The following is a 27287-nucleotide window of genomic DNA, read 5'->3' as shown; positions in this document are numbered from 1 at the left end:
AACACTTGCACAGAGGAAGACATTTAGCTGCTGAAACTTGGAAAAATGATGACAGCTTCTTCTGTCCACGGGACTCAATTCAACTCAAACAATGCTATCATGAGGAAGGCAAACCCAAGGGGAGAGCACTCATTACCAAAGGGTCGTCCATCCTACAATGACTCAGGTGGCATGGTGGTCACTGGTCAGTGTGTGGGTGGGTGGGTGGGTGGGTGTGCGCACCCGTGCACGCGCGTGTGTATGCGTGTTTGTCAGAGAGGATTTGTGCATTAGAGTGCAGGGCTTGAAATTGCAATTGTTTTGGTTGCATGTCTCCTCAAATTGAACTCAATGTTTTAACTGGGAGCATTTAAGGGAGTGCAAACAATTTTCCTCTAGACTGAGACGACCGAAGAGTCGTAGGAAAAATGCATGGCTGCGACATTATAGAAGTTATAGATTATAGAAGTGAGTATGCGCATTGCACAATGGCAAATCATGTAACAATGTATGTATGTATATGCGGTACCATCCGCACTACACCGTACACACACAGTTCCTTCATCCTCTTCTCATAACGTTTCTACAGTGAAAGGCTGTTTATTCTGTTTTGTGTTTGCACAGAAACACACCCTTTATTCTACCATTGACTACATTGTGATATGTTACTACTGTATATTCACTGTACATTGCAATTAATTTATTATAACAGAAAATCAATTATATGAATCAAATGGGCTATCAAAGTAAACAAATAAAAACAGTTGAAGGCGTGATCGGTATAAAGTCTCCTCCTCCTCCAGAATTACAGTACATTTCAAGTACAAACTCAATACAAAGACTGTGAGTGGACGACCCAATTAAGCATTAAACTTGTTTACAAGAGGGTCCACCTTGTTAAATTCATCAAAACATTTAGAGACGTACAAATAGACACTTCTATATAGCCAAGGAACAGAACAGGAATTCATCATAAAGGAGGTAAAACGGGAAAAGAAACATATACAGTGAGGGGAAAAAGGGGTGGGTGGTGGGGGGGATTCAGATTTTACGGGGGCCAGTTTCGAATTGCAGCCGTCGGTAGGTGCCCTTTGAGAGCGGTTTTGAATGAGTCAAGGGATTTGCATGTCTTAATGACTGTTGGTAGGGCGTTCCACATTTTGGTGGTATAAGAGCGAAAATAATTTAGTCCCTTGTTTGTGCCGAATCTGGGTTGTACATGGTTCGTTGCACTCCCTCTGGTGTTGTGGGTGTGGACTTCGTTAACATTAAGGAAGTATCATGCTGAAAAAGCATGCCAGGAATTGTGTGAGATACTGATCACAGGGTGAACACAAAGAGAACCAAACGTTTCCTGATCTTGAAGAATTCCAGGCGGCCAAAACATGTAACATAAAGACAAATATATATATAAAAAAATGTAATTCATCCATTTGTTATTCAGAGTGTACACACCAGGGGTATTCAACTGTGGGCCCCCGGGGGCGCACCCTAGTGGCACCTGGAAGATTTTTTTAGGGCTAATGAAAGTTACAGGTATGGTGTGTGCTATATGAAGTGTGAGATTACAATAATGACAGTAATCCATAATAAAATAATAATAATAATAATAATCCCATTTCGTCGTCAGAAACATGCGAAATCCAATGCTCCTGAGATTAAACCAGGAATTAACATGAGGAGCGTCTGTGTTTGAACACAAAGAAGTTGATGTTCAGATTGGATGTTTGCTGTGTTGAGTAAGGATGCAACGATTAATCATAATCAAATTGATTATTCAATTAGTTGCCAACCAATTTAGTAATCGTAATGGAATCGGCACCTAATCGTTGGGAGGTTTTTTACAATTAATTGTGGGTGTTTTTCCACTGAGCCATCTCTCTTCCATTACAATCGGCTGATAGTTGCACACACACAGTAGCGCTCTCTTAACAGTCCTTTCATACTAAACGGAAGGCAAAAACTAGGACATAGCAAGTGGCAACACTGCCACGAATAACTAGTTACACTACACCGTGTTTGATTTTGTGGCGATGTAGTCAACAAAGCTGCATCCCACTTTGAATTCGGTCGGTGTGCTCTCTCTTGTTTAGATAGAGCATAGAGTTCCTTCATTACTGGATCCGGGTCAGTATCTCAGCCACTTTGGGTCACTATGCATGTATGCCACTCGCATGCCAAATTAGTCGCATGGCATACCAGCATGTCTGCAGCTACGTAGAGTTTTCTATTGACTTGTGTGCCCATGTGCCATGAAGCAATTGAACTAAATACAATTTATGTATGGCAAAAATGATGGGTGGAAAAAATAAATAAAGAACAATGGATTATATCTATCCACACAGTTTTTGATACTCCAATTTTTGATTTAATAGGAAGTTTAAATTTCAACCTTTGAGGTCTTCGCCAGGTACAAAATGAGAATATATATGAGGATTGGCTACGAGGATTGTCTGTCCTCCAATATTGGAGGACAGACAACACCTGAAAAAAAAACATATATCCAACAGGCAATTATCCATTTAGCTGCAGATGAAGCTTTGCCTCACCAGAAGCTCACCCCATTTGAACCATGGTCGGTGTACAATTTCACAACGTTCATATAATGACACATGTTACGGGTCTGGGTCTCAGGCGACTCTCCAAGGAAAGTGTTGATGACTTTATACTTCAGGAGATTAGAGAGCTGATGAGGGCCAGGATACAGAATAGACTGAGGGGGGTATTCTCCTCAAACCCTTCCAACCACTTTCCACTGCTCTATTCTGACAGCAGTCAATGGTGTGGAAAGGACAGAGAGCGGTGGAGACAACTCGGCTCCCCAATAACAATGCAGAACATACAGTAGAGAATACAGTAGGCAGGAATAATACTGGCACTGCCCTCATGGTACAGTGGTTAGAAGGAACAGCCGGGGATGGCACCACAAAAGTACAAGCTCTGACACCCGAAGACACTGGCTAAAGAAGAGGGGTTTACATTTAGCAGAGTCACTCACTTAGGAAAAAGACTAAAGAAAACATCCCGTAAAAAAAAAGGTATATTATTGCTCTAAGAAGGACACATGGCCGCCCACAACGGTATATTAATGCTGAATCTTGTAAAAGGAGAAAAGGAAATTCCAACGATTTAAGCCAGATTTACATTATGTAATCCCGATATTTTAATTAGAATATCCAGTATCCTACGCAGAACTGGCCTCTCGTGTGAAGCTAGCCAGCTAGCTAGCTAGCTAGCTAGCTCGCTCGCTCGCGTGCGTGCGTGCGTGCGTGCGTGCGTGCGTGCGTGCGTAGTCAACAGTTATTCAGAGCCTCTCAAGTTGCTGTGTGCATTTTCCAACGGTTCCTTCCAGATCATCTTTCCAAACATGCGAGGGTGGGAAGCAGAATGAGAGGCATCTCAGTACCACCCATGATGGACTAGTCAGGTCCATCATGGGTGGGCAATAGTTTCCATACAAGGGCCAAGTAAGGTATTCATCCCGTGCCAGGAATAAATGCTAGGATCATAAAACGTGAGTTAGAACTTTCATATAGCCCAATACAGCAAGAGAAGGAGCAAAAGGTTGTACGAGCAGCAGCCGACATGTCTTAGTTTTCACCACAAGCGGTAATATGGCGGGCGCGATGGGATTAAAAATCACTATTTACATCTGAACGTCAGGCGGATTGGACAAAAAACAACAACTTTGGAGTATTTTTCTGAGAAAACAAGCAGCAAAGAAACGACAATAAGTGGATCCTTATGGGAGGCACGCGCATTGATCCTCATGATGGGCAGCACGAAAGGTTAGTGTTGAGCTTCGGCTGCTTGGAATTGATATAAACCTTACAACGCGCCATATGACGGGTATGGCGACCTTCGGGGTTAAATCTTAACCAGTCATCTGATGGATTCCGAAGACTAAAGGGAAGTACCCTTCTGGAGGAGAAGAGACGTCAGGAGGGCAGTTGTCTGCCTATCATCAACAACAACAAACCACAGCGTCATGAGGCCTCTGTAACCAGAGCCCTTGCTCACCGGATATGCCCCAGTTGCAATGTGCCCCCCCAACCTCGTGCCCCTACCCCGCCTGCCTCGTCCGTTTCCATTCCAGAGGAAACCAAGTGGAGGGCTGCAACGTGTTGTTTGAGAGTCTTCCTGATTTGGGGTATACTGTACACTACAGCTAATGCTCTGATCCAGTGCAACTTACAACATGCAACCAGATAGGGGTCCTGGTCTCTTTCTCAGGGTCACTTTGACAGGATAATAAGCCTTATGCTATCACCGTTTCATTCTCACCTGACTGATTCTCACTCATGCAAACTACCCAAATCAATAATATGGGTCAGTCAATGCAATTCCTAAATTGCAAGAGGCTCCATTATGAAATAATACATGTAACAACACACGCATTAACACAACTTCAACATTTGTACACTTTATATAAGCGGACAATAAAATCAGATTGCAAACCAAACAGTATAATTCAATTACAAAATATTTCAATATAATTGCCCCCTTCAGTATCGTGAAGCATTAACACAACCTTCTAATGAACATAACGCCACATGTTGTCCCCTTTCCTGGGTCTTTTATGCAGGATTAGAAGGCAATGCCTGCTGCCAAACCTCTCTCATTCACACCACTGGCCTGTGATTCTCTCACTTTCTCAGCATGTGCTCTGGGGATAAAAATAACCATCCCGCCATAGTCCTTCTGGTCATTCAGGGCAACATACAGTAGGGTGGGTGGGCTATCCCAGTCCTGTTATGCAACCACCCACCCAGATGAAAGAACATAGGTGGATTATTGGATTAGCATCAAGTCAAGAGTACCGCTCCAGGCAACAACTGAACCTTGGTGTCTGCCTACCCCTTAACAACGGTCACCCTAAGTGTCCCTATTTTGGTCCCGTTTTATCATTATACGTTAAAAGAAATGTCAAAAGATTTCAAAACAGCATGAAATACGAATTACAAGCTTGAAGCTCACAACACGTCTCATCGTGACTGATTTTAGATTGGCCATTGTAGCTAATAACTATACAGTATGGCTGAAGTGGTTATTCGACAAACTCTTGGCACTAGTGTGGCATCCTCTTTTAATCTTTTTTCACACTTTGTCCCAGTGACTCCGTCTTATCGTATTAATCACACGCGCGCGCGGGGGGGGGGGGGGGGTTCTATACAATGTGATACTAATCTGGAAAGACAAGAACAGATGTTTTTTCCATATGTAAGTGATGGTATCGTTTGCTCAGACTTCGATGTAATCAAGGAAAAAAGGAAAAACAAACCTAGAAACGAGCTGTAGTTTCACAATCTGAATCAGCGGCAGGTGTGGATGCAATGAATAATATATATCATATACATGAATGATTTGCAAGTAATGGCAAGGAAGGGGAAGAAAGAAAGTAATACACATTCTTATATCAGAGAACACAAAATGCAAGCCAGGCTAGTTTTTTGCCAGGTGCGAAACCTGGCAAAAAACTAAAACTGAATGACGTGGCAACCACTAATTAGACCTTCTTATAAGATGCCTATACATTCACCACTAATTAGACCTTCTTATAAGATGCCTATACATTCACCACTAATTAGACCTTCTTATAAGATGCCTATACATTCAGACAAAACTAGAAAGATAAACATCTCCTTTACCCTTGAATCATCTGGAAGATGTCTCAATGTGGTGCAAGCAGCCAAGAGCTCACCTGAAGAGACAGCTGGTTAGGACTAGGAGTGAGTGACAGAGTTGCCCAGATGGAGGTGAAGAGACAGCTGGTTAGGACTAGGAGTGAGTGACAGAGTTGCCCAGATGGAGGTGAAGAGACAGCTGGTTAGGACTAGGAGTGAGTGACAGAGTTGCCCAGATGGAGGTGAAGAGACAGCTGGTTAGGACTAGGAGTGAGTGACAGAGTTGCCCAGATGGAGGTGAAGAGACAGCTGGTTAGGACTAGGAGTGAGTGACAGAGTTGCCCAGATGGAGGTGAAGGGAAGGACACAGACTCAAAGCCAAGATAGAATATGCTTCTTCACCGACCTTGGGCTGGATGAACGACTCTGAATGTTGGCAAAGCCTACAGTGTTTTTTGCCAAATGCCAACCATTTGAATTGTGGTGGAACCAGGACCGTTTCCACATTTGAAGAAGAAATGGCAGAATGAAGCACTCATTACTTTCGGCTGAAAAACGTGTTCTTTCAGTTGAAAATGCACTATTTTGTTTATTACAAAATATAAATTAGCCCTTACTATTATTTCAGTACTAGCAGATATGCTACAGATAAACTAGTGTGGAAATACCAGTTTGAAAAGTAGAAGAATAACGGATTATACATACAGGTATAATCAGGCAGGTGTCTTGACATTCGCACCATAGGCATCATTGAATGTCAACAAAATAAGTAATTAAAGACTAACAAGGGACAATGACACATTTAAATCAGCAGTGTGGGCAAAACTGATGACTGCAGCATAAGGTATGTGGAAATTGCAGGCCAAAGGAGTGGGCTTAGCAGCGGTGATTGATGTTTGTGTCTCCAGTCCATGTTGTGAAAGAGCCCCCACAGTGGGGAGCCGGTATGCTGGAGAAGGCCAGGTGGTGCATTGCACCACTAACGGTTGGTGCTGCTATTGCTAAACTTAGCCCTTTCACTCCCTCTTTTTAGCAGTGCGTTGACATGTGGTGAGGAGATACCAAGGTTTTTGCTCTCAAAAGGTTCCAGGTGAGGTACATTCCTCAAACACTACAATGAAACATGCTAGTAAAGAAGGGGGAAAAAAAGGTTCAGGTGCTCATTCATGACAGGATCAGATTTGATACGAAAACACTTGTACGAGTATTTCCACGAATGTTGTCTGTTTCATTATTGTTGTTCTTAGCTGAATGTATTCATTGGTGCACTGCACACAAAGAAACTCAGGTGTGCTCTGGGACATGGGTGAAAGTGAGGTTTAGTATAAGAATAAGAAATCAGATCCGAACATTTGTGATTTACCCCAATGACTGGGGCAAATATTTACTACATATTATTTTAGTTGAAGGCAAGCATTCATAACTGAACATAATTACACCCTCAACACCATTATGCCAGGGTGGCCACAATTTGGCGAATTCGACAATTTGTATTGCGTTGTTTGCAATATCTTTAACTTTGCATGACAGTGGCAGACCACAGACACCTCCTGAACCTAGGGTTGGGAGTGTGACTCATAGTTAGGCAGTTTTGTTGATTACCGGTATATGAATGCCATAAGATTAAGAAAATATTTTAACCATTTAACGAAAATGCAGCATAACATCTGTGTCCATACCCAATCTAGGCCTATCAGAGATATAATGGTTAATTTGGTTCAAATCTAAAGTGCACATTTCCCCTCAGTGATCAATAAAGCTCTGATCCATATCGGACAATGGCTTTCCAGTGTACCTGCATTGCAGCTTCATATCAAACCACTTTCTTTTTTTTCCAAGCGCGCACGCGCACACGCACACACACACACACACACACACACACACACACACACACACACACACACACACACACACACACACACACACACACACACACACACACACACACACCTTTCTAGATCGTACTGATTTCTCTCTTTATCTCTATATCCATTAGGGCTGTAACTTTATCAAGGAATCGAAACGTTCCAGCTATATCGATATGTAAACAGCAATATGTCGTATTGTGACTTGTATCGATCTAAAATCATAATCGCCTCAAAAAGGAATCGATATTAAAATGTACACCACACATCTACAGTACGTATACAGTGTGTGTGTGTGTCTGTGTCTGTGTGTGTGTGTCTGTGTGCGTCTGTGTGTGTGTTCTCATCTGAGCCATTCAGCTTAGATTTTAATCTGGAATTGTGCTAAACTGTCTGATGACACACATACCTCCTGGAACACATTTCACTTGCTCAGCTTCTGCCAAACACACACATTGTCGTGGATAAAGGACAAGAGCCACTGACATACATTTCTCAGTGGGTGCCTCTCTTAGTATTCCCAGGTGGAGGTGGACACTGCACACATCTTAGTATTCCCGGGTGGAGGTGGACACTGCACACAGCTTAGTATTCCCGGGTGGAGGTGGACACTGCACACATCTTAGTATTCCCGGGTGGAGGTGGACACTGCACACATCTTAGTATTCCCGGGTGGAGGTGGACACTGCACACATCTTAGTATTCCCGGGTGGAGGTGGACACTGCACACATCTTAGTATTCCCGGGTGGAGGTGGACACTGCACACAGCTTAGTATTCCCGGGTGGAGGTGGACACTGCACACATCTTAGTATTCCCGGGTGGAGGTGGACACTGCACACAGCTTAGTATTCCCGGGTGGAGGTGGACACTGCACACATCTTAGTATTCCCGGGTGGAGGTGGACACTGCACACATCTTAGTATTCCCGGGTGGAGGTGGACACTGCACACATCTTAGTATTCCCGGGTGGAGGTGGACACTGCACAGAGCTCCACACTGGATGTGGAGTGGACACTGCACACAGCTCCACACTGGATGTGGACACTGCACACAGCTCCACACTGGATGTGGACACTGCACACAGCTCCACACTGGATGTGGACACTGCACACAGCTCCACACTGGATGTGGACACTGCACACAGCTCCACACTGGATGTGGACACTGCACACTGCTCCACACTGGATGTGGACACTGCACACAGCTCCACACTGGATGTGGACACTGCACACTGCTCCACACTGGATGTGGACACTGCACACAGCTCCACACTTAATTTCATTAGCTGCAAGCAAGTCACGGCTGAACTACCCTGACATCAATGTTTTCAATTGGTTCTCTACAAAACCATTTTCTTCTTGGTTTTCCCACGAACCAGGTCATCCATGCCAACTCGTAGCATACAGTAAACAAAACTCAAAGCATGTGAAAGATGGGGTAAAATTAGTGCAATAATAATAAGACAGTTAATTATTACACAGAGGTCCTTAAACTTAGTATAAAGCGGTGGTTGTTTCAGCTCAGTGGACATGGAGAGCAGCATGCACCACACTGCTCTGGAGGGGAAGCCTCCGGAGGAGGGATCAATGCCACCAAGTGTCGTAATGAGTTTGGACGCAGGCCAGATGCCAGGATTATTGCCTGTGTCAGCCAACAGACAGAAGGCAAGAACAATGGTCACAAGGGGGCACGTATTTCGGAAGGGGTTGCCCACTGGGGGGAAAACTGGGCCCAGCATGGCTTGGCACTCCACTCACTTTCCCAGTATCCAACTCTCTCTCCCTCTCTCCGTCATCATGTCTACTCTAGAACCAACAGACATAGGAAATCATTTCTGTGATTCCTCTGAGGATAGCACTTTCTACACTGTGATATTTATCACAATGAAAAACATTGTACATCAATAGGTTTGCTATAATAACCAACTCTTTTTATACCCTTAATAGAGCAAATTGCCAGCAAATAAGTGCTATGAAAGGTTTTCAAGTGCAGTCACAATGTATCTTAATAAATAAGGTCATTAGGTCTGCCAGTTTAACTGCTGAAAGCTCAAAATCCAAGGAAAGCCATCATCATATAACCAGTTCAGCATGTGAATTTCTGATCAGCTACTTGTAGTTTCCCCAGCTTTCATACATCATGCTACATTCCTGTGCCGAGATAAAAAAGTTTGATAATGCAGTGTGCTACTGGACTAGAACAGTTCCTGCATAACAGTCATCATGGTTGTGGTGGCATCATGACAGGAACAACAGTAACCCAATCCCAAGGCATGTTTCCCTAAACAGCCTGTCTTGACCTGGATAGTCAGGAGCATCCTAATTACTTTGTAGCACTAATTAATTAATTTTCTTTGCACTCTACTTACGTATGCGACCATTTATTCATATTGTTTACTTGTTCTTGCAACACTAACCCTCTAACTCTCAAAGCAAGTCTGTCTGTGACTATGTGCAGTGTGTGTCTGCACTAGCTCAATATGCTAGCCACATAAGTACCTCCACTAATGTTCTGTCACATCGTTTTAATTGTTTAATGGAAGTCAATGGGGGCACTGATCAGGCAACCAAACCAAACTAGAAAGATGCAATCCTGGGAAATTGCGAGTGTGGTCTTTATTGGAGCGACGCGGTTCCCATGTGGATCCTGAGATCAACATGATTAGATTGAGCGGTGTAGCTGCACAGCTTTGTTTGTTTGTATGTCTTTGTCCGTTTGAGCACGGATTGTGCTCATATGATTGGACATCATGTTGTTGACATCATCAGACATGTGAATCATTGTGATGAAAGGCACCGCTCACTTCACACAAGCATGATTTTTCACTTAAGCTCAGGTACCCCAACTTTGATTGGCTCCCACAAAGTTTCCCAAGGGAGTTGGCTTGGAACACATTTTTCTGTGATAGTAGACACCTTTATGAACACATCTGTGAAGAAAGCTAGTGGTAAGCATTCCTTTTGCAGATTTGCCACAACTTTTGCTAATTTTACCTAACTACCAGGTGCCTGCATGACTAAGGCATACCAATATATGCTACTTTCTTATAAACACAAGTCATGGTCAACCGGAGGCTAATCAAAATTATAGATGAGCCTTCTCTGGCCTCCCATAAAAAGGCCCAGGCAGGCAGCACCCTAATCTAACCATGGTGGTATCGAGCGAGCTCTAATGAAGCCGAGAGACTCATGGGTCGGTCAATAAAACTGTAGAGGAAGATACACGTGGGATGGTCACAGCCAACACCCACACTGCTGTTGATTCAATAGTAGCAGGGCACGGGCAAACAGCACCACCGGGCCCACGCCAATGTACAAATGAATGGGAGGAGCAGCGGAGTCACTGTGACAATACTTTTTATCTGAAATATTGACTACTCATGAGAAAAATGGGACTAAAATGACAAAAGGAAATGTCAAGCCATTACAGCTTATACCCCATGCCCCAAGCTGACACCCCACACACACACACACACACTACTGGGAATGTCATATAGTAGGCAAAAATCACACCCGTGTGAAGTGAGTGTTGCAAGTTCGCGTGGGGGTCTCCGGAAGGTCCCCGGAAGTTGCCGTGGAAGGGTGCCGGCCCAGTTCTGGCGAGCCACCTCGCGTTCGAAACGGTCGAGAAATGACAGTTTTACCGTGTGGGGGTCCCTCTACTGTACCACCCCAAATCATCATATATACAGTTAATGTGTGTGTGTGTGTGTGTGTGTGTGTGTGTGTGTTTTTTTTTCTGTGCAATCTCTTCCACTATCGGTAGCCGCCAAATATAGCGAAGACGCTGTTACTTGTACCCCTGAAGGGTGTGTGGGTATTTGTCCGGGATTTGCTGATTGCACTCTGTACAGCACCTTGTAAATATTTGTGTCCTTGTATTTTATCTCTTATGTGGACATAAATAAATGATTAAAATGTGTGTGTGTGTGTGTGTGTGTGTCGTTGCGCAACAGTGACACTTGGTTGTGAAAACCAACCAACCAAATCTAAACTATTTTGTGCTCAGACAGACCCAGCCAGGGACAAACATAGCTGTCTATGGAAGTGGTTGCACTGCACCACTCAAAAATAAGCAAACAATCACTGAAAACGCCAGATCTACAAGCTCATCATGAGCTTGTAGAGGTGGGCTACGGTATATTCAGCAAAGACATTTGTTGTAGAGGGCAAAAAGGAGGGAATTCCGCTCAACCCAATACATAATGGTTTAAATGGTTAAAACCAAGGCTAAAGAGGTAGGTTATCTTTCCATCAATTGCAATTTGTTCTCCAGCAGCATGCACGGTCATTTGTGAGCACGAGATGCTGTGACCCTCCATAGACCATAGGGCAACATTTTTGTTCCACAGACAGATCAATGTCAAGTCCCACAACCTTCTAACCTTAGTTTCAAATCAATACAACAAATTCCACTACACCCATTGTCATTTAGTAAGTATAATAGCTAAGAAGAGTTAACCAATGAATGACATATCCCTGCATTGATTCATTCAAGCCAGATACTGGACATATTTTAGCAAGTACAGCAGATAATATACTGTATATCCATGAGTACCGTAAGTATCACACACACAACCCTGCTTCCATAAATGGGATGAGATGGGCGGCTGTGGCTCAGGAGGTAGAGCAGGTCGTCCAATGATTCATGGGTCGGCAGTTCGAATCCCAGCTCCTCCTGTCTACATGTCGAATTGTCCTTAGGCACAACACTGAACCCTGCATTGCCTACAGTGGTTGCCACAATTGGTGTGTGAATGTGGGAAGTGAGGACGCTGGCGTCGACTGTTCGCCGCTTCACCTCCCAATGTATGAATGAATGGGCCATTGTAAGCGCTTTGAGTAGTGCATAGAAAAGCGCTATAAAAATCCATTATTATTATTAGATGAGAGAAAGATTATGTTAGATTCATAACAGACTCAGGCCAAGTCATGGCACCATCCATAAATATGTTGCTTATCATATTGCAGTGGGGTAACTAGCACTTGTCACAGCAATAATGGGGCAGCTCAGCTGTAGTTTAAACTTGAAAAAGAGAGAAAGGCGAGCACTCATCAGATGAATAGTTCACAGTTCACGTGTATCGGGTACACGGTTCTGGCAGAAACAGTATCTTTGGAAAGATCACCAGCACTCTCACTTGGTCCATTTAGAATCTCTTATTTATTGTGTAGGAACAGCAGCAGATCACTGGCGGATGTTTCGGCCAAAGGCCTTCCTCAGCGTGAACCGAACTTGTTGGTCACATCTAGACTATGGCCGCCAAGCTATGCAGCCATCACCACTGATCTAAGCAATATGATCCCTTTTATTTTCCATGAAGATCGCTGCTGTCATCAGTATATGCATGCCCCCTTTAGTGCCCATATATATATATAGTTTGCACCTGATGCCATGACAAAACATTGAGGTGAGACAACAGAACACACTCCATATTTGGGCATAGCTTAGTCATAGTGACACACACACACACACACACACACACACACACACACACACACACACACACACACACACACACACACACACACACACACACACACACACACACACACACACACACACACACACACACACACACACACACACACACACACACACACAAAATGTACTGATGACCTATACATAACCTAAATCTGTATCTCATTCTCAGTACTGCTTAGGTTGATAACCATCATATCAGCACTTAACATTAGTCAGGCAGCACTTCACTTCCAAAGCACTCCAAGCGTTCAAATTAAACCCGCAAGGCACATAAAGATACGCTTGTACAAATATTCAAACCTCATTCATGGGCTAGAGCAGAGGTTCCAAAGCACTGGTACTTGTACCACTGGTGGTACTTGAGCCCCCCTCTGGTGGTACTCAAGAGGAGCCCCCCTCTGGTGGTACTCAAGAGGAGTCAACCCCCCCCAAAAAGGAGAAACTAGAAAAAGTGCCCTTCTGGGCACAGGTCTCCACCAGGAGGATAGGACTGTGTGAGATGTTTGGCAAAATGTTTAGGAGTAATATAAACATGTTTGCCTTTGATGGCAATTGGATGATTTGAGGCATTTTGTTCCAAAAATCAACCTGTTGGTGGCGCTATAACAGGCCAATGTGAAAAGGGTGGGATATATTCCTCAGCCTAGTAAGAAAATGTGTGAAAGATTTCACGTAAATTGCATGCTGTGTTCATGATTTGAGGCTTTTGTTCAAAACGGGGCAATCTTGCAAACTGTGAAAGCCAATTATAGCCAATTAGGATGGAATATGAAATATCGGACAGATCCGACTTGAGCACATGACCATAGAGATACTGTGTAACGATTTGTGAGATTTTTGGACAGAATCTGGAGGAGTAATATCAAAAAATGTGTTGTACAAAGGTCGGCCTCCTGGTGGCGCTATAACAGGCCGTTCTGGAAAATGCGGGGCAGAGGTTCATCGTTGGCATCCAGGGAGTGTGTGTGCAAAGTTTGGCATCGACCGGGTTAACGGTGCCGGAGATTAGCTGGTAACGGACGGACGGAAGGACACACACACGGACACACACACACACACACACGGACGGAGTGCAAAACATACTCTCTCCCCATGCCTTCGGCCTGGTGGAGACAAAAAACACTAAAGTGGAATTAAATATTTATACTACTACAGGTAGTTCGACTACGTCGGTCGCTATTCTTGACCTCGCTCTTGCTGGGCAATTGGTTGAAATAGGCTATACAGCCGTGCTGAAATGGGCATGACAGCACACCTAGCCGTTAATAGAAGATTTGAAAACGGATTAATCACATTAGAAATATCATCAGTTGTGCTGATTAGACTGATTAGTTTCGTCAGAGCGGCAGCATTGTTGGCTTAGGAATGGAACAAAAAGGTATACGCTCCTGTATTTTAACATCAGTTATTACAGTGGTACATGGAGAGCCAAGGTACTTCAGTATAAAATGGTTGGGAACCAATGGGCTAGTCTAGCCCATTGTTTGGGTAAGTCATGTGTGACCTATGCTGCTAGGTAACTTGCCAAAGTCCTATGTCGAGTTTCATATCTCACGCTTCACTGTAGACCACAGAATCAAGCAATCAAGATTTCATCAACTCAATTCACATCCAATGATGCCTGATCTAAAAATGCATGAATGCAATGCACCTTGAAAGCCTGAGTGATAACAGCACCCGGATAACAATAATCCACGCCAGTGGAAAATAGCTGCTGAATAAACTGATGCGTCAGTGGTTAGCTTAAACGGACAGATCAGATATGTCCATCAACCACCACTCCATTGTGATTAACACATGTGTGCAAAATTTACAATGCACCCCCCCACACGCACACAGTTTATTTTAACGCCTCTACCACTGTGTAGATTGAGGGTGTGCCCATCTTGATCAAAAGGGTGTATCCACTATTTTAACAAACAACCAGGTAGCAACAGTACTTCTGCTTTTACTGCAGGAACTATGGAGTTGATGGTAGCTACATAGAGAAAGAGAGAGCAATCAGACAGACAGACAGAGAGGTAGGGCAAATAGCAGGGGATATAGGGTGTATGGCTGTTGCGAGCATGCTATTAAGACATAACCACCTGCTAAAGAGCAGCCGTGCCACAGTGACATAGTTGTACATCAAGTTTGACCAGGAAGAGGGTCATGAAATGCACAAGACTGCATTGGCCAAGGGCAACGCTGGTGTCATCTTCCTAACCATTGATGGTGTTGCCTTCCCACTGAGTGCCAACCGATGCCTCACTGCCTGACCTTGCAGTTGTGCCGTGTCAGGGTCGCACTGACCGTCTCCACGGCACGTGCAGTTGGCCACTGCTGTGTCGTCCCGCCGTCTGGCACACGCACGTTGCATCTTCACAGACCAAACCAATACAATCCAGCAATTGTCTGTGCTGTGACATTGACCACTGAATGACTGAACCCCTTACAAGTGGTTGATTGTATTGTTGAATTTGTTTTTTATTACACTCACTGTAAGCAATAACGCTGTCAGTTAAACCACGCGACCACCAACCAGAAAAATACACCTTTTCTTTAGGCCTCTTCCTTCAATCTTTAATACTCCTTTTACAAATGATTTGGTGTTCGGCAGCGGGAGATCAGAGCAGAGTTGTGTTTTTTTTAGCTGGTGGCAAAGCTTGTGTGGAGGTGATTCATCGTTGTACGAGCTTGTTTGTGATGCCGCTTCCCACAGGATCGTAAATAAGATTCCACCTGAACAAATGGGGTCATTACTGAGGTCTTCCAACTGACCCGCAGATCACAGGATCAAATCCATTATCCTGGATAATGGATACTAGGCTTTTGGTTTTGAAGCAATGCCTGAGTCCTGCATTAATGTGCTAGTGATGACATTGCACATCACGTTTTTATGCTAGAACTTATAGTGATGACATGGCTTGACCATAAAGGCCTGTCACAGAGTGTTCAGAGAATGGTTAATACAATAGTTACAATGGGCATGTCACTCTAGTCTGTAACAGGACCTAGGACTGCTTGATTATGGCAAGAATCATATTGAGATGATTATTTAACACGATTATTACAATATCATACATTTATTGAACTTTTTTTCTAACAGTGGATTTTCTTGAACTTTCTCACTTTCTTGATCCTTTGTTTGGTCACAGACCAATTTATTAAAATAAAGCTAATAAATCTTTAACAACATTTCTTCTTCCTCATAGTCTCCTTGAAGCCAAAGTGTGTCTTGTTGACCAAATGCTCTCTTTCCAATATTTTGGCCCATGCTGAACTCCACATGCCACAGCCTAACTTAGAGTGAGTTTGGGCTTTTAGGCATGTGGGTAAGCATAATAAAGGAAAGGGGAGAGTTGGATTTATAGCAAGACAAACTGAGAGCATCATTGCGAAATAGAATGTGGCACAATAATAATTTTATCTCAATTATTTCGTTTTCATAATCATTGGAAGCCAAAATCATAATAGAAAATAAAATGTGATTAATTGACCAGGCCGAGCCGTAGCTGTAATAATAAACATCTGGAGAGAATGTAATGTAATGTCATCTCCATGTCCCTGACAAAATACAAGTCTGTATGAAAGGGTGAACAAGATATCAGGTATTTATACAACATCACAAATGGTGCAAGAGAAGAATCTTACTATGGCCTGACAGCCAGGTTATCAAAAATAGCTCTGATTACCAATCGTTAAAATTATCCATGAAAAACTACGTGCTCTCTACACTGTGTGCGTGCGAGTGCGTGCGTGCGCGCGCGCGCACGCACACACAAGCGTGCATGCATGGATACGTGTGCATCATGTACACGTATATGTATGCTTACGCATGCGGTGAGTATGAGCTCATCTTGTGCATGCACGAGTTGTCAAACTGCCAGATCTCCTTTTGCCTCGTAGACGGAGGAGAATCAGTGATGTGAGGAAAATAGAGTAGGTGAAGAAATTGATATTAGGCCAGCTGCAGCTTTAGTGATGGAAGGCAGGATGTGAAGTGTAAAATAGAGGAGAGGAGATGATGTCCCGTGCTGAGGCAAGGGGAGGGGCCAGCATTGTGAGGGTGGAGGGGACTTGATATGACACGCCGCCAGCACCCAGACAGGGGATTTACAGGCATGCTTTTGTGCCACATTATTATGAACCAGTGATCCGCCAGGCACACGAGCCGCTCTCGAATCCGTCAAAAGGGAGCGGCCTATTCCCCCTGTGGTCTCCCTCCCAGCTGTAACCACTATTCAGACAGACGGGGGCTTAGCTGGTGTTGCTGAAAATCTGCACAGAGGAGGAGGGGGAGAGGTTCAGTTTAACTAGAATAACAGGAATATTGAAAATGGGAAGGTGGGCGATAAAGCTTAACCCATTTAGGCCTGAGGCCAATTCTAAAAACGCCTTCTAAAGCCTGGCCTAAGTTTTCTGAATTTTTTTGTTTTATATTAACTAGCCCTTACCCGTTGTGAAATACTTGCCGCCTTGTGGCCGCAGGGGGTACTGCGCCCTGTGGCCGCGGGGGGGTACTGCGCCCTGGGTGCGTTTTCGCATTTTTAATTCACTAATAAATTCATTATTAATTTATAATTTGTTAAATTGGAAAAAGGGCTTCGTTAAGACCTCCATATTATTATGGTCAATGCCTGTGTGAAAAGTGGGAGTGATTGGTGCAGGCAGTGAGGAGCTACGGCAGTCACAGTGACACACAGATGGACAGACATTCAGACATTGTCAGAATCACATTCAGACATTGTCAGAATTATAGTATGATGATGATGATGATGTATAATATTTGTGTCAAATTCACAACTTCTGGACTAAATTTTTAACCATTGACCTTTAACCTTTAACCTTGAAAGAAGTAAGTAAAATGCCTGTAATATATATTTTTTGTGATCATAGGTAATCACACTGTATAGTAAAAGGTAACAACAATGTTGCAAACTCCAATTTATATGCTGAAGTATATGCTGCTCTAAAAAGTTAAGCAGTGAATGTAAATGTTATATCAATATGGTGTATCATCCGCCATGCTTGTCGATATGTGTACACATAGGCTACTGTATCGAATCAATACGGCAGGAAATGCATTACCTGTGGTTGCCACATAACCAGTGTTGTTTTTGGCAGTAAATTTAGATTTTAGTTTTAGTCTCTTGAATAGTTTATTTAGTCTAAGTCACATTTTAGTCACCTGGAATGTTTTAGTGTTTAAATCTACAGGTGATTTAGTAGAATAAAATGTATTTTGGCGGGCCTTGATGCCGTCGTAATGACTGATTTTACACTTGGTGAAAATAGCCGATCTACAAGCTCGCGACGCGTTGTGAGCTTGTAGATCTGCTATTTTCAGCATGCAACCAAGTGTAAAATGACTTATACGGGATCTCTTGTCCACTACTACCTTCCTAACATAGTTTTTATTTGTTGACAAAATTATCAGTATATTTAGTCATAGTTTTAGTCATCATGGCTTAGTTTTTATGTAGTTGTCAGTGAAAAAAGGTAGTCGACAAACATTTTTCGTCATAGTATTAGTCGACGAAATCAACACTGCACATAACACAGTCAGAAAAAGAGAAAAGAAACCACACACTCATCTGCTCCAAAAGTTATACTTTATTGACGACGTTTCGAGCCAAGGCTCTTCATCTGGTCAAACTCAAAGTTTCGCAAAGTCAATAAAGTAGGCTAACTTTTGGAGCAGATCATGAGTGTGCAGGTTCACATGAACTTGTGAACTACAACATTGTTTGTATCAAAAGAGTAAACACAAGAGACAATTACATTTTAAGATTATTATTATTTCTTTGCAGTTATTATTGCACTTATTATAGGAACTCTGGAATTATAGTAAATTATTTTACTTTAAAGATCTCTGTGGGGCTTAAATGAAAGTGTTTTATTTTATTTTTTTATAATTTTTATCCCACGATTTTGTAACCCATTTTTCACCCCTGTGTCAATTATCTAATGTGATCCTGGGCTCTACACACCCTCCGCCAACCTAGTCCCCATATATGGGGGACATGGGGAGAGCAACAGACTTGAACTCATGCGTCCTTCATGCCCGAGTGTCCAAGTTGCTCCTTTACACCTGACAGTTTCCCTGGTTGGACGTAGCGTGTGGAAGGAACACGTTATTCCAACCAGTTCCTTTTCCCTCCATCAGGCGCCCCGGCTGGCCAGGGGGAGGCAGTTTAGAGACCAGGATTACTGCATGTTTTTTGTGAGGGTACCTACCCTAGGGGACACGGGGAGAACATGCAAACTCCACACAGAAAGGCCCTTTCGACAACCCCGCCTCGGGTATGGGCACTGATGACGCGGAGGAGGAAACACGCCGCCAGCACCCACAGTGTCCCGAGCGGGAATCGAACCCAGGACCTTCTAGCTGTGAGGCGACAGCACTACCAACTGTGCCACCGTGCCCCCTATGAAAGTGTTTTAATTCGTGCAATACTTAAGGCTTTGCCTTTGCTCTTAAAATAAAGAAGAGCTCTTGTAGTAACGGTAAGACTTGACCATTACTCAAATTCAACGTGTATCACGATGCATATCGTCTCGTGGCCTCTATACTGCTATACGTATCATGATGTTGTGTAGGCAATACCCAGTCCTAAAAGTGATGGCTAATGACTTCACCTATGTCCCATTGTGCCCTGGATGGGATATTTTGGCAACACAGCAGCATGTGGGCTGGTGGGTAGTAGGTGGTTATTCCCAAAGCAGAGTAGAGCATAAGAGTAGGGTGGCACATGCATGGATGCCAGGATGAAGAGTGTATTCACACAGAGCTGAGGGACAGGCCACCAGTGGATTAGGTAGTAAGCCTGGCAGAGGCCTGCCCTTTCTAGATGGAAGGCTGCCTGACGCACAGTGATTAAAAAATAAAACTAGATGGCGGGGGGGGGGGGGGGGGGGGGAGCAGCTACCTGTACCAGGCAGTCAGCCAGGGGAAAGGGGCCCTTCACATTGAGAAGAGAGGCTGGCACGCTTGATGTACAGTAGGAGCAAGACAGCCACATAGTCTGGTGGTGGCACACCATTGGAATCTAATCAATGTCGATTCCAACATTGAAAGCTGACCTCTGCTCGCACAAAAAAAAAGAAAAATCAGACCCCTCTGAAGTGAGTGGTGCTGCACTGTACTTGTGCTGTACGTACTGCACAATCCCTCATCCCTGGCCTGTGTGTGTGTGTGTGTGTGTGTGTGTGTGTGTGTGTGTGTGTGTGTGTGTGTGTGTGTGTGTGTGTGTGTGTGTGTGTGTGTGTGTGTGTGTGTGTGTGTGTGTGTGTGTGTGTGTCAGTGACACTTGGTGGTGAACAAACGCTATTTTCGTGCTCGGACAGACCCAGCCACCCAGCCAGGGACAAACCCAGGGACACACATAGCTGTCTATAGGAGTGGTTCCACATTGCACCACTCAAAAAAGAAAAGGAAATCAGAGATGGGGGGTGGGGGGGGGGGGGGGCAGATGGCAAGACATGGATGGCCTTGGCTCTGAGGAGAAGTAAAATGTTTGCCCTTTATAAGTGAAATGAGGTGCAATGCTGCTCGGGGGGCTGTGGGTGACAGCACTAGCTGCTGCATTATTCATGCACTCGGTCTTATGACTGCAGAAACATCAACGACAGTCAACGGTCCTCTATGAAATCTATGCTGGCATTAAATTATTTATAACACGCTCAACACAATGACATGCACCCTCGAGAGTAATAAAGTGTCATAATTACAGCGATAATGCAAAACACATTTAGCAGTAATCCAGAGATGATTAGGGTTAGGGTTAGGGTTACTTTAAAATTACTGTGGTAAAGTCATCTCCAAAAAGATAAAGCCAAAACCTATTGGAGATGACAAATACGGCTTACACAATGCTTCATGTTTCATGAAATTAAACTTTTTTTTTATGCAAGTCAACAATGACTCACTGTAAAATATATACTACTGACATCCATGCCAAAAAGTGACAGTATGAATGAAATTACATTTCCTGGGTTGTGAATATGAAATGTCTGTATTGAAATGAAATGAAATGATTACTATATTTACCCAGGGTATCTGGGCTAAGCTCAAGAACTTGTTTCCAGTCAGGCCCTGCTCATAGAACATTTCATCGTAGTGGTTCAATGCCTTGTTCAAGGGCACTTCAGCGGTGGTAATTTTAACGTGTCGGACCGCTGATTCGAACTGGCGACCTTCCGGTATCAAGACCGCTCCGCAATCCGTTCGGCCACCGCTGCCACCGAAGTCACTTTTCCCATACTCACTCACTGAGTTACTGTATGAGTTTCCTGATTAGCATAATTATAAGGAAATAAATGGAAGTAAGCCTACATTAACTACAAACATCACATGGCAGATTATTTAGCAACTTGATTCAGTACAGTGACACACAGCTGCCAGCCTGCCACAGCTCTAATCAATTTACTTTGGCTGTGCCCATATTATAAATAATTAAAATAACATCCTTTTTGGATGTTATTTCAGTGTGCATGCACCATGCAGGCAATTTAGGCAAATGAAAATGAACCCTTCCATAAGCCCTACACTGACAGTTTATTAATGCGAACAACTGAATTCACTAGTATACTACAACTACAGAGTAGGAAACCGAGATGTATCCAATCCACTTGACCAAAACTGTTATCTGTAGATGCATCCTATTGCTCTAGCACTTCTCAAAGTGAGGACCCCTTGAGGCAGTTTAGAGTGTCCGAAATTCATTTTCACTATTATTTCACCAGCTAGAAGTTAGCCAAACGAAAGAATGCACAAGATGATTGTCTATTTGACTATTACAGCATAGCTTTCAGTTTCACTATCTCTCCAGCAGTAAACAGTGTATACTGTCAGTTGTAGAATTCTGACTGTACTAAAATCTAATCTATCAACAGAAGTATCCTCCTATGGTGGTCCCTCCCAGTCCCTGTCACAAACGAATGGGGATGACATGAAAGTATTTGAAAACTAGTGCTCTGTGAAGAAGTGATGCTCCCAAATCCCAAGGCCAACAAAGAAGAGACCTGCTGTGGCAAATGTCACAGCTGACAAGGGCACCTGTCCACCTACCTACCTGAGCACATTGTCTAAAAAATAGAATTCGTTAATTGATGGGCAGGGTTGGGAGTTGAAGTTGCTCTTGGTCTTTATGGGTGCCAAGATTGCATTTATAGCTGGGTACTCAGAGCTAGCTAGCAAGCAAGTTAGTGTAATACAGAGAACTGGCCTTCTTGCAGCAATAGCTAAGACTATGTACCAATTATTTTTTGGACATTTTCTCCTTCTCACGACTGTTCTACTTACCCTCCGCACGGGAGCGAAGATCGGACATCGTTCTCTGTACAGGCGGCATCTCTCCACGCAAAGCCGGGCGATGGCACCTGTCAAACGCCGCTTAACGGTTTATTATGCTCCCCCAGTAGCCGCTGCCTGCCTCTTCTCACCCGTCTAGGAATTTCAGCAGAAGCAGCCTACGTTCAACGAAGTAACCTCTTTCATGCGGACAGTAAAGGCTCCATTTAAATATCAACATTCATTATTTTGTCGACCAATCATGTCCTCCTCACGACTCCACGGCTTCCCCCTGCATCCTGTGTATGATAACTAAGTGGGTTGGTTGTAGAGAGAGAAAGACGCGGCCAGATAGAATCGCTGAAGCCAACACACGGGTTTCACATAAACTGAAATGAGGGGGACGCTGCCGCTTCATAATATGGACTGTACCATCTACACAGCCAGGGGTTGGGGGCATTTCATGGAACTTAATATATACCATTATGCGACGACATTACAATATTATGTATATACAATATTTACTCAATGCTGTAAAAAACAAACAAAAAAAGATGCCAGGGTGTTTTTCTAACAAGACGCCGTTGTTTTGTAAAGATGATGATAAGAATAAATACTGCACTTACCCAAAATATGCTGCATTGGTGAGTCCTGTGGAGATTCCCACTGCAGTATAGTTGTAGTGTGGGGTTGATAAATAGCCTACAGTTCACTTACTATTTGTGTTGTGAGTGTGACCAAAACGTCATCGGGATACTCATCGTTGTTTTTGTAAGTAAAAAACATTTGATAACAAAAAAAGATATAGGTTCATTATACTCAATCTGACATAATCAGATGTATCATTCAATTTATAGGCTATACATATACACGATTATTAAGGCATCATTTTTAGCTTCACTTACGCACACACTTATACACAGCACACACATCTCAAAGGCTGTACTGATTACTGACCCAGGACCTCACATGTAGTGATAGCAGAGTTAATGAAACGTGATAGACTACAGTTACAGTATACCAGGTCAAACGGTTAACAGTCAAATGTGTAAGCTATAGCATTGATATGGAAAATATACAAACGTGAGTCTTCAGCAAGAGTTCAAATGAGCCATAATTTGCATAGGTCTATTATCTTTGTATTGTTATCTTTTTTGTTATTTTTGGTGTATCAGAGACAGAGTCGAAAGCATCCTGATTCCTGATAATAGGATATAAATCCATACCAAAAATGGATAACTGAGAGTCTGAGAAACAATTGCTTCACAATCTCCTATTAAGTTTTTAGGTGCACTGCAGCTACCTACTGAACAATGCATAGTCTCACTCTCTGATGACCTCATAATGATTATGCTTTCATGTTAAATACTCATTTGATTTTCTTTGAATCAAAACTGCGGGTTAACTAGAAATACTAGGCATCTAGCACAATCATTATTTGGGTTATACATTATTTTATATTCTTAAAAATATATATATTTCATGAGGCAATAATCGCAATATGTTATTCAGCTCAGCCAGTATGGGAATTAAAACACTTATTATGAGATTATTGTCTAGAGAGACCTGCTCAGAGCAAAAGGTCTAATCCAGGGTGATTTACCCGAGCTTACAACTTCCTTTAAAGCCTTTGTCAATATCTGTAACATATCCGTCTGTGTTGTAATGTGAGAGAGAAAGAGAGAGACAGATGCTAAACTCTTACTGGTTGTGTTTATTTTCAGTTTGTCTTGCATTTATTGAAATCATACACATATAAAACAACAGACATGTGCACACAGACATACTCATGCCATGCACAACAAATGTGCTAGTGTACAACACCCTAAAAAGGGAGGGGGGGGGGGTAAAATAAATGATGCTATAGTCTTCTGTGAATTGACTGGCTATGCCTGGTAAGTCAACCTGTACAATACTTCCACTGCAGTTGAAATATGAATCACACTGGAGGCAGCATTTATACAGCAGCAGCACCACTGCAGTTACTTGAGAGAACTGCAGTGTTACAGATATGCCTATGTAGCCCACAATGTAGCCTACATTGTTTACCGTTATCAAGCTATGCGTGGCATCGTTTTTGTGCATATCTGCTCGAATGCAAACACATTGCCACCTCTCTGCTACTTTTAGCATAAAATGATCCATTAATTGAGTTAGTATTTAGATATAGATTTCTTACAGACCTATGGGAATGTTTCAAAGGATGTTCCTGGTCTGTGAAAACCTAGTGTAAGAATGCATTGGCTTTGAATGCAATGCAGCAAAACTTAGCATGGCCACACAAAATCTGTGTTTGAGACTTTTTGTGAATCCCTGATCCCCAAAATTAGGCCAAAATTAAATTAATAAATGACAGTGAGTGGAAATTATATTAATATCCTCAATAGTGCAAACCTGGTAGATTCTACTAAAACAAACAGTTCTGTACCGTGGCATGAGGCACATGAAGTCAGGAATATCACCCACAAATAAGAAATAAACAAATAACACTTGAGTGAGAACACCTCCACTCACAAAGCCTGTAAGAGAAGGATAATTTCCAAAGATTTCATTTTTTCTCCTTCTCTCCGCCTTATTCAACAGCATCAGCACACCACCACAGGGATTTGGTTCTGTAGCTCACAAGGTTGCTAAGCAACAGAGACAAGAAGCCTGCCTCTTCGATTATGTGTGCACTGGTTTTGTGTTTCAGCAGTCTAAATAATGACTTATTCACTCACCCATCAAAATCCCCCATGTCTCTCTATATACCCTGTCACAACAACCTGTCATATAGGCCTAGTCTATGGATTTATCAGGGTGGCCAAACAATATTTGCACTGGAGCCCGGCCCCAGGCACCTGCTGGTAATCAGCGCGTCGCGGGTTCGAGTTCCGATCCCGACTACCTTTGCTGTGTGTCTTCCCCGCATCTCTCTCCCCGTTTCCTGTCTACCTACTGTATATCTATCAATAAAGCAAGGCAAACAACACCCCCCCCCCCCCCCCCCCCCCCAATATACTTGCACTGGTACTCATTTCCTAGTTGTCTTTATTTGAACCCTAGCAGCATCCCTATTCGGAGGGTGGGGGTGTAACCAAAAATGGCAGATCTACAAGCTCACAACGGGTGCATTGTGTGAAAAAGAGATTTTGTGTACAGGGTAGAAAGAGCAGACCAAGTAAAGTATACAGGGCCAAATCAGGTCAAGTTTTTAAGCATAGAGGGTTTTAAAAGCTTCTAAACTCACACAAGTTGGGTTTCCTACAAAAATGTACGAAAAGAAAAGAAAGACCCTTATGGCAATATGACTTTGATTCAAAGCACTAATTGATAATACTTCCGTTATAATATATTTGATTATTATTTTAGTTTGACAGTATTATAGTGTCATATACTCTGTAGAACATAACAGAAGGTAAGAGGTGAGAGGATTTAGTGTTCCATTGATATACTCTGTAGAACATAACAGAAGGTAAGAGGTGAGAGGATTTAGTGTTCCATTGATTGTTCTTTGGCTCATTAGCCATGAAAAGCTGCTGAGACTGGGTAGTTTGCCAGCCTCCTCGCAGTTTTCAGTTTTACTAGAGGGCAGAGGCAGGTGTCTGTACTGTTTTACTAGAGGGCAGAGGCAGGTGTCTGTACTGTTTTACTAGAGGGCAGAGGCAGGTGTCTGTACTGTTTTACTAGAGGGCAGAGGCAGGTGTCTGTACTGTTTACGCCTTGAACTGCTTTTATCCAGATCGATTTAAACTTATCACAGCAGCAGTTAAAATGATAAGTGAATCACCAGAAAGATCACCACACAGTATATGCCAGTGTTAATTTGGACATAAAGGTCCATTTGTTTACATTTGTAAACAGAGTATTTTACTATGCAACAATCCAAGCAATAAAAGGACCAAAGCCATTGTAATATGACAGTGTTCTTATGTGATCTTATAGAATGATTATATAAATGTAGAGAAATCAGAGCCAATGGGAGACGTAGATGAGCTTTTTACACAGATCACGGGTGTGTGTGTGTGTGTGTGTGTGTGCGTGCGTGCGCACGCGCGTGCGTGAATGCTAGAATGTGAATATGTGATTATCTGTTTTTCTTTTTTTTATGCCATGAAACTGTTCAGATTACAGAAGTGGCTTTGGCTTGATCACTTTAGTATCTCCATCCACTCTGTTTGAAACGGCCAACACTGTCAATTCTGTCTGCCTCAAGCTATGGTCAAAGGTTGAGTGCTCTGACAAATCAACAGTCCTGTAGGCCAGAACTACATGGCAGCATTCATCTAACCACACCAGCAAATGGAAATCATTACAAAATCATTAAGTGCCTCAGTGGTTAACCATGTATTTTCAACGACTCTGGTGAACGTTGTTGAATACAGATCAGCAGTACATGTAATTGTGCCACAAAAACACATCATTTGAATCTTTTCATTTGTACGCCTTTCAGCTGCCATTCATTCCAGCCTTTCCTCGCCGTCATCAGAAATCACGGTAACTGCCTGCATGGGCGGGGAGTAATCTAATCTGACATGAAAGACAAAACGGTCTGAAGGGTCTTAAAACCAAGATGACCTAAATTAAAGATACCAAGCACCAACCAATAGGAAGATGTCCAATATGTTTGCAAGTTTGAACTGAGACCGGTCCTGTGACATACTGTAGCATCACAAGCTGTCTCCCTGTCCCTCTATGTCACTTCTTCCCTCTCTCTCTCTGTTTCACATGTCTCTTTGTTTCTGTCCTTGTCTTCAGCCTGTTTGAAAAGGAAACTTGGTTTACTCTGTTCCAGGCTGGCCTTTCCTTCATTTGGGTGATGGGTCCAGCTTCAAAACTGTGATATTAAAGCCCAGTGTACTGTGACGAGAGTGAGTCACTCTCACCACAGAGTGACAACCAACAATGACGAATGGCATTATTTCCAGCCAAAAGTTACAAACTAACAAAGCGTTCAAATTACACTGTAAAATGAGGAAAATAAGGATTCTGTCATAAAATGTGCTATTTATTTGTACGAGACTATGAGTCATCATTCATCGATACCTCATAATACACATATTTCATGACAGGCCTCTTT

General features: G+C 43.0%; 1 protein-coding gene across 2 annotated transcripts in view; it reads right to left on the bottom strand.

Moving 5' to 3' along the window:
- The window catches only part of atp8a1 (ATPase phospholipid transporting 8A1), a 158743-nt gene extending 136149 nt beyond the window's left edge, over positions 1-22594 (bottom strand). For both annotated transcript variants that reach the window (XM_079509325.1, XM_079509326.1), the window contains exon 1: positions 22241-22594. In XM_079509325.1, coding sequence (XP_079365451.1) covers positions 22241-22289 — 49 coding nt within the window. In that variant the 5' untranslated portion in view covers positions 22290-22594. The remainder of the gene's footprint in view (positions 1-22240) is intronic.
- Positions 22595-27287: the final 4693 nt, after the last annotated feature.

This window comes from Electrona antarctica (assembly GCF_951216825.1).
Source record: "Electrona antarctica genome assembly, chromosome: 1".
Taxonomy (NCBI): domain Eukaryota; kingdom Metazoa; phylum Chordata; class Actinopteri; order Myctophiformes; family Myctophidae; genus Electrona; species Electrona antarctica.
Note: the sequence above shows the minus strand (reverse complement) of the source record. Positions and strands in the feature narration are given on the sequence as shown.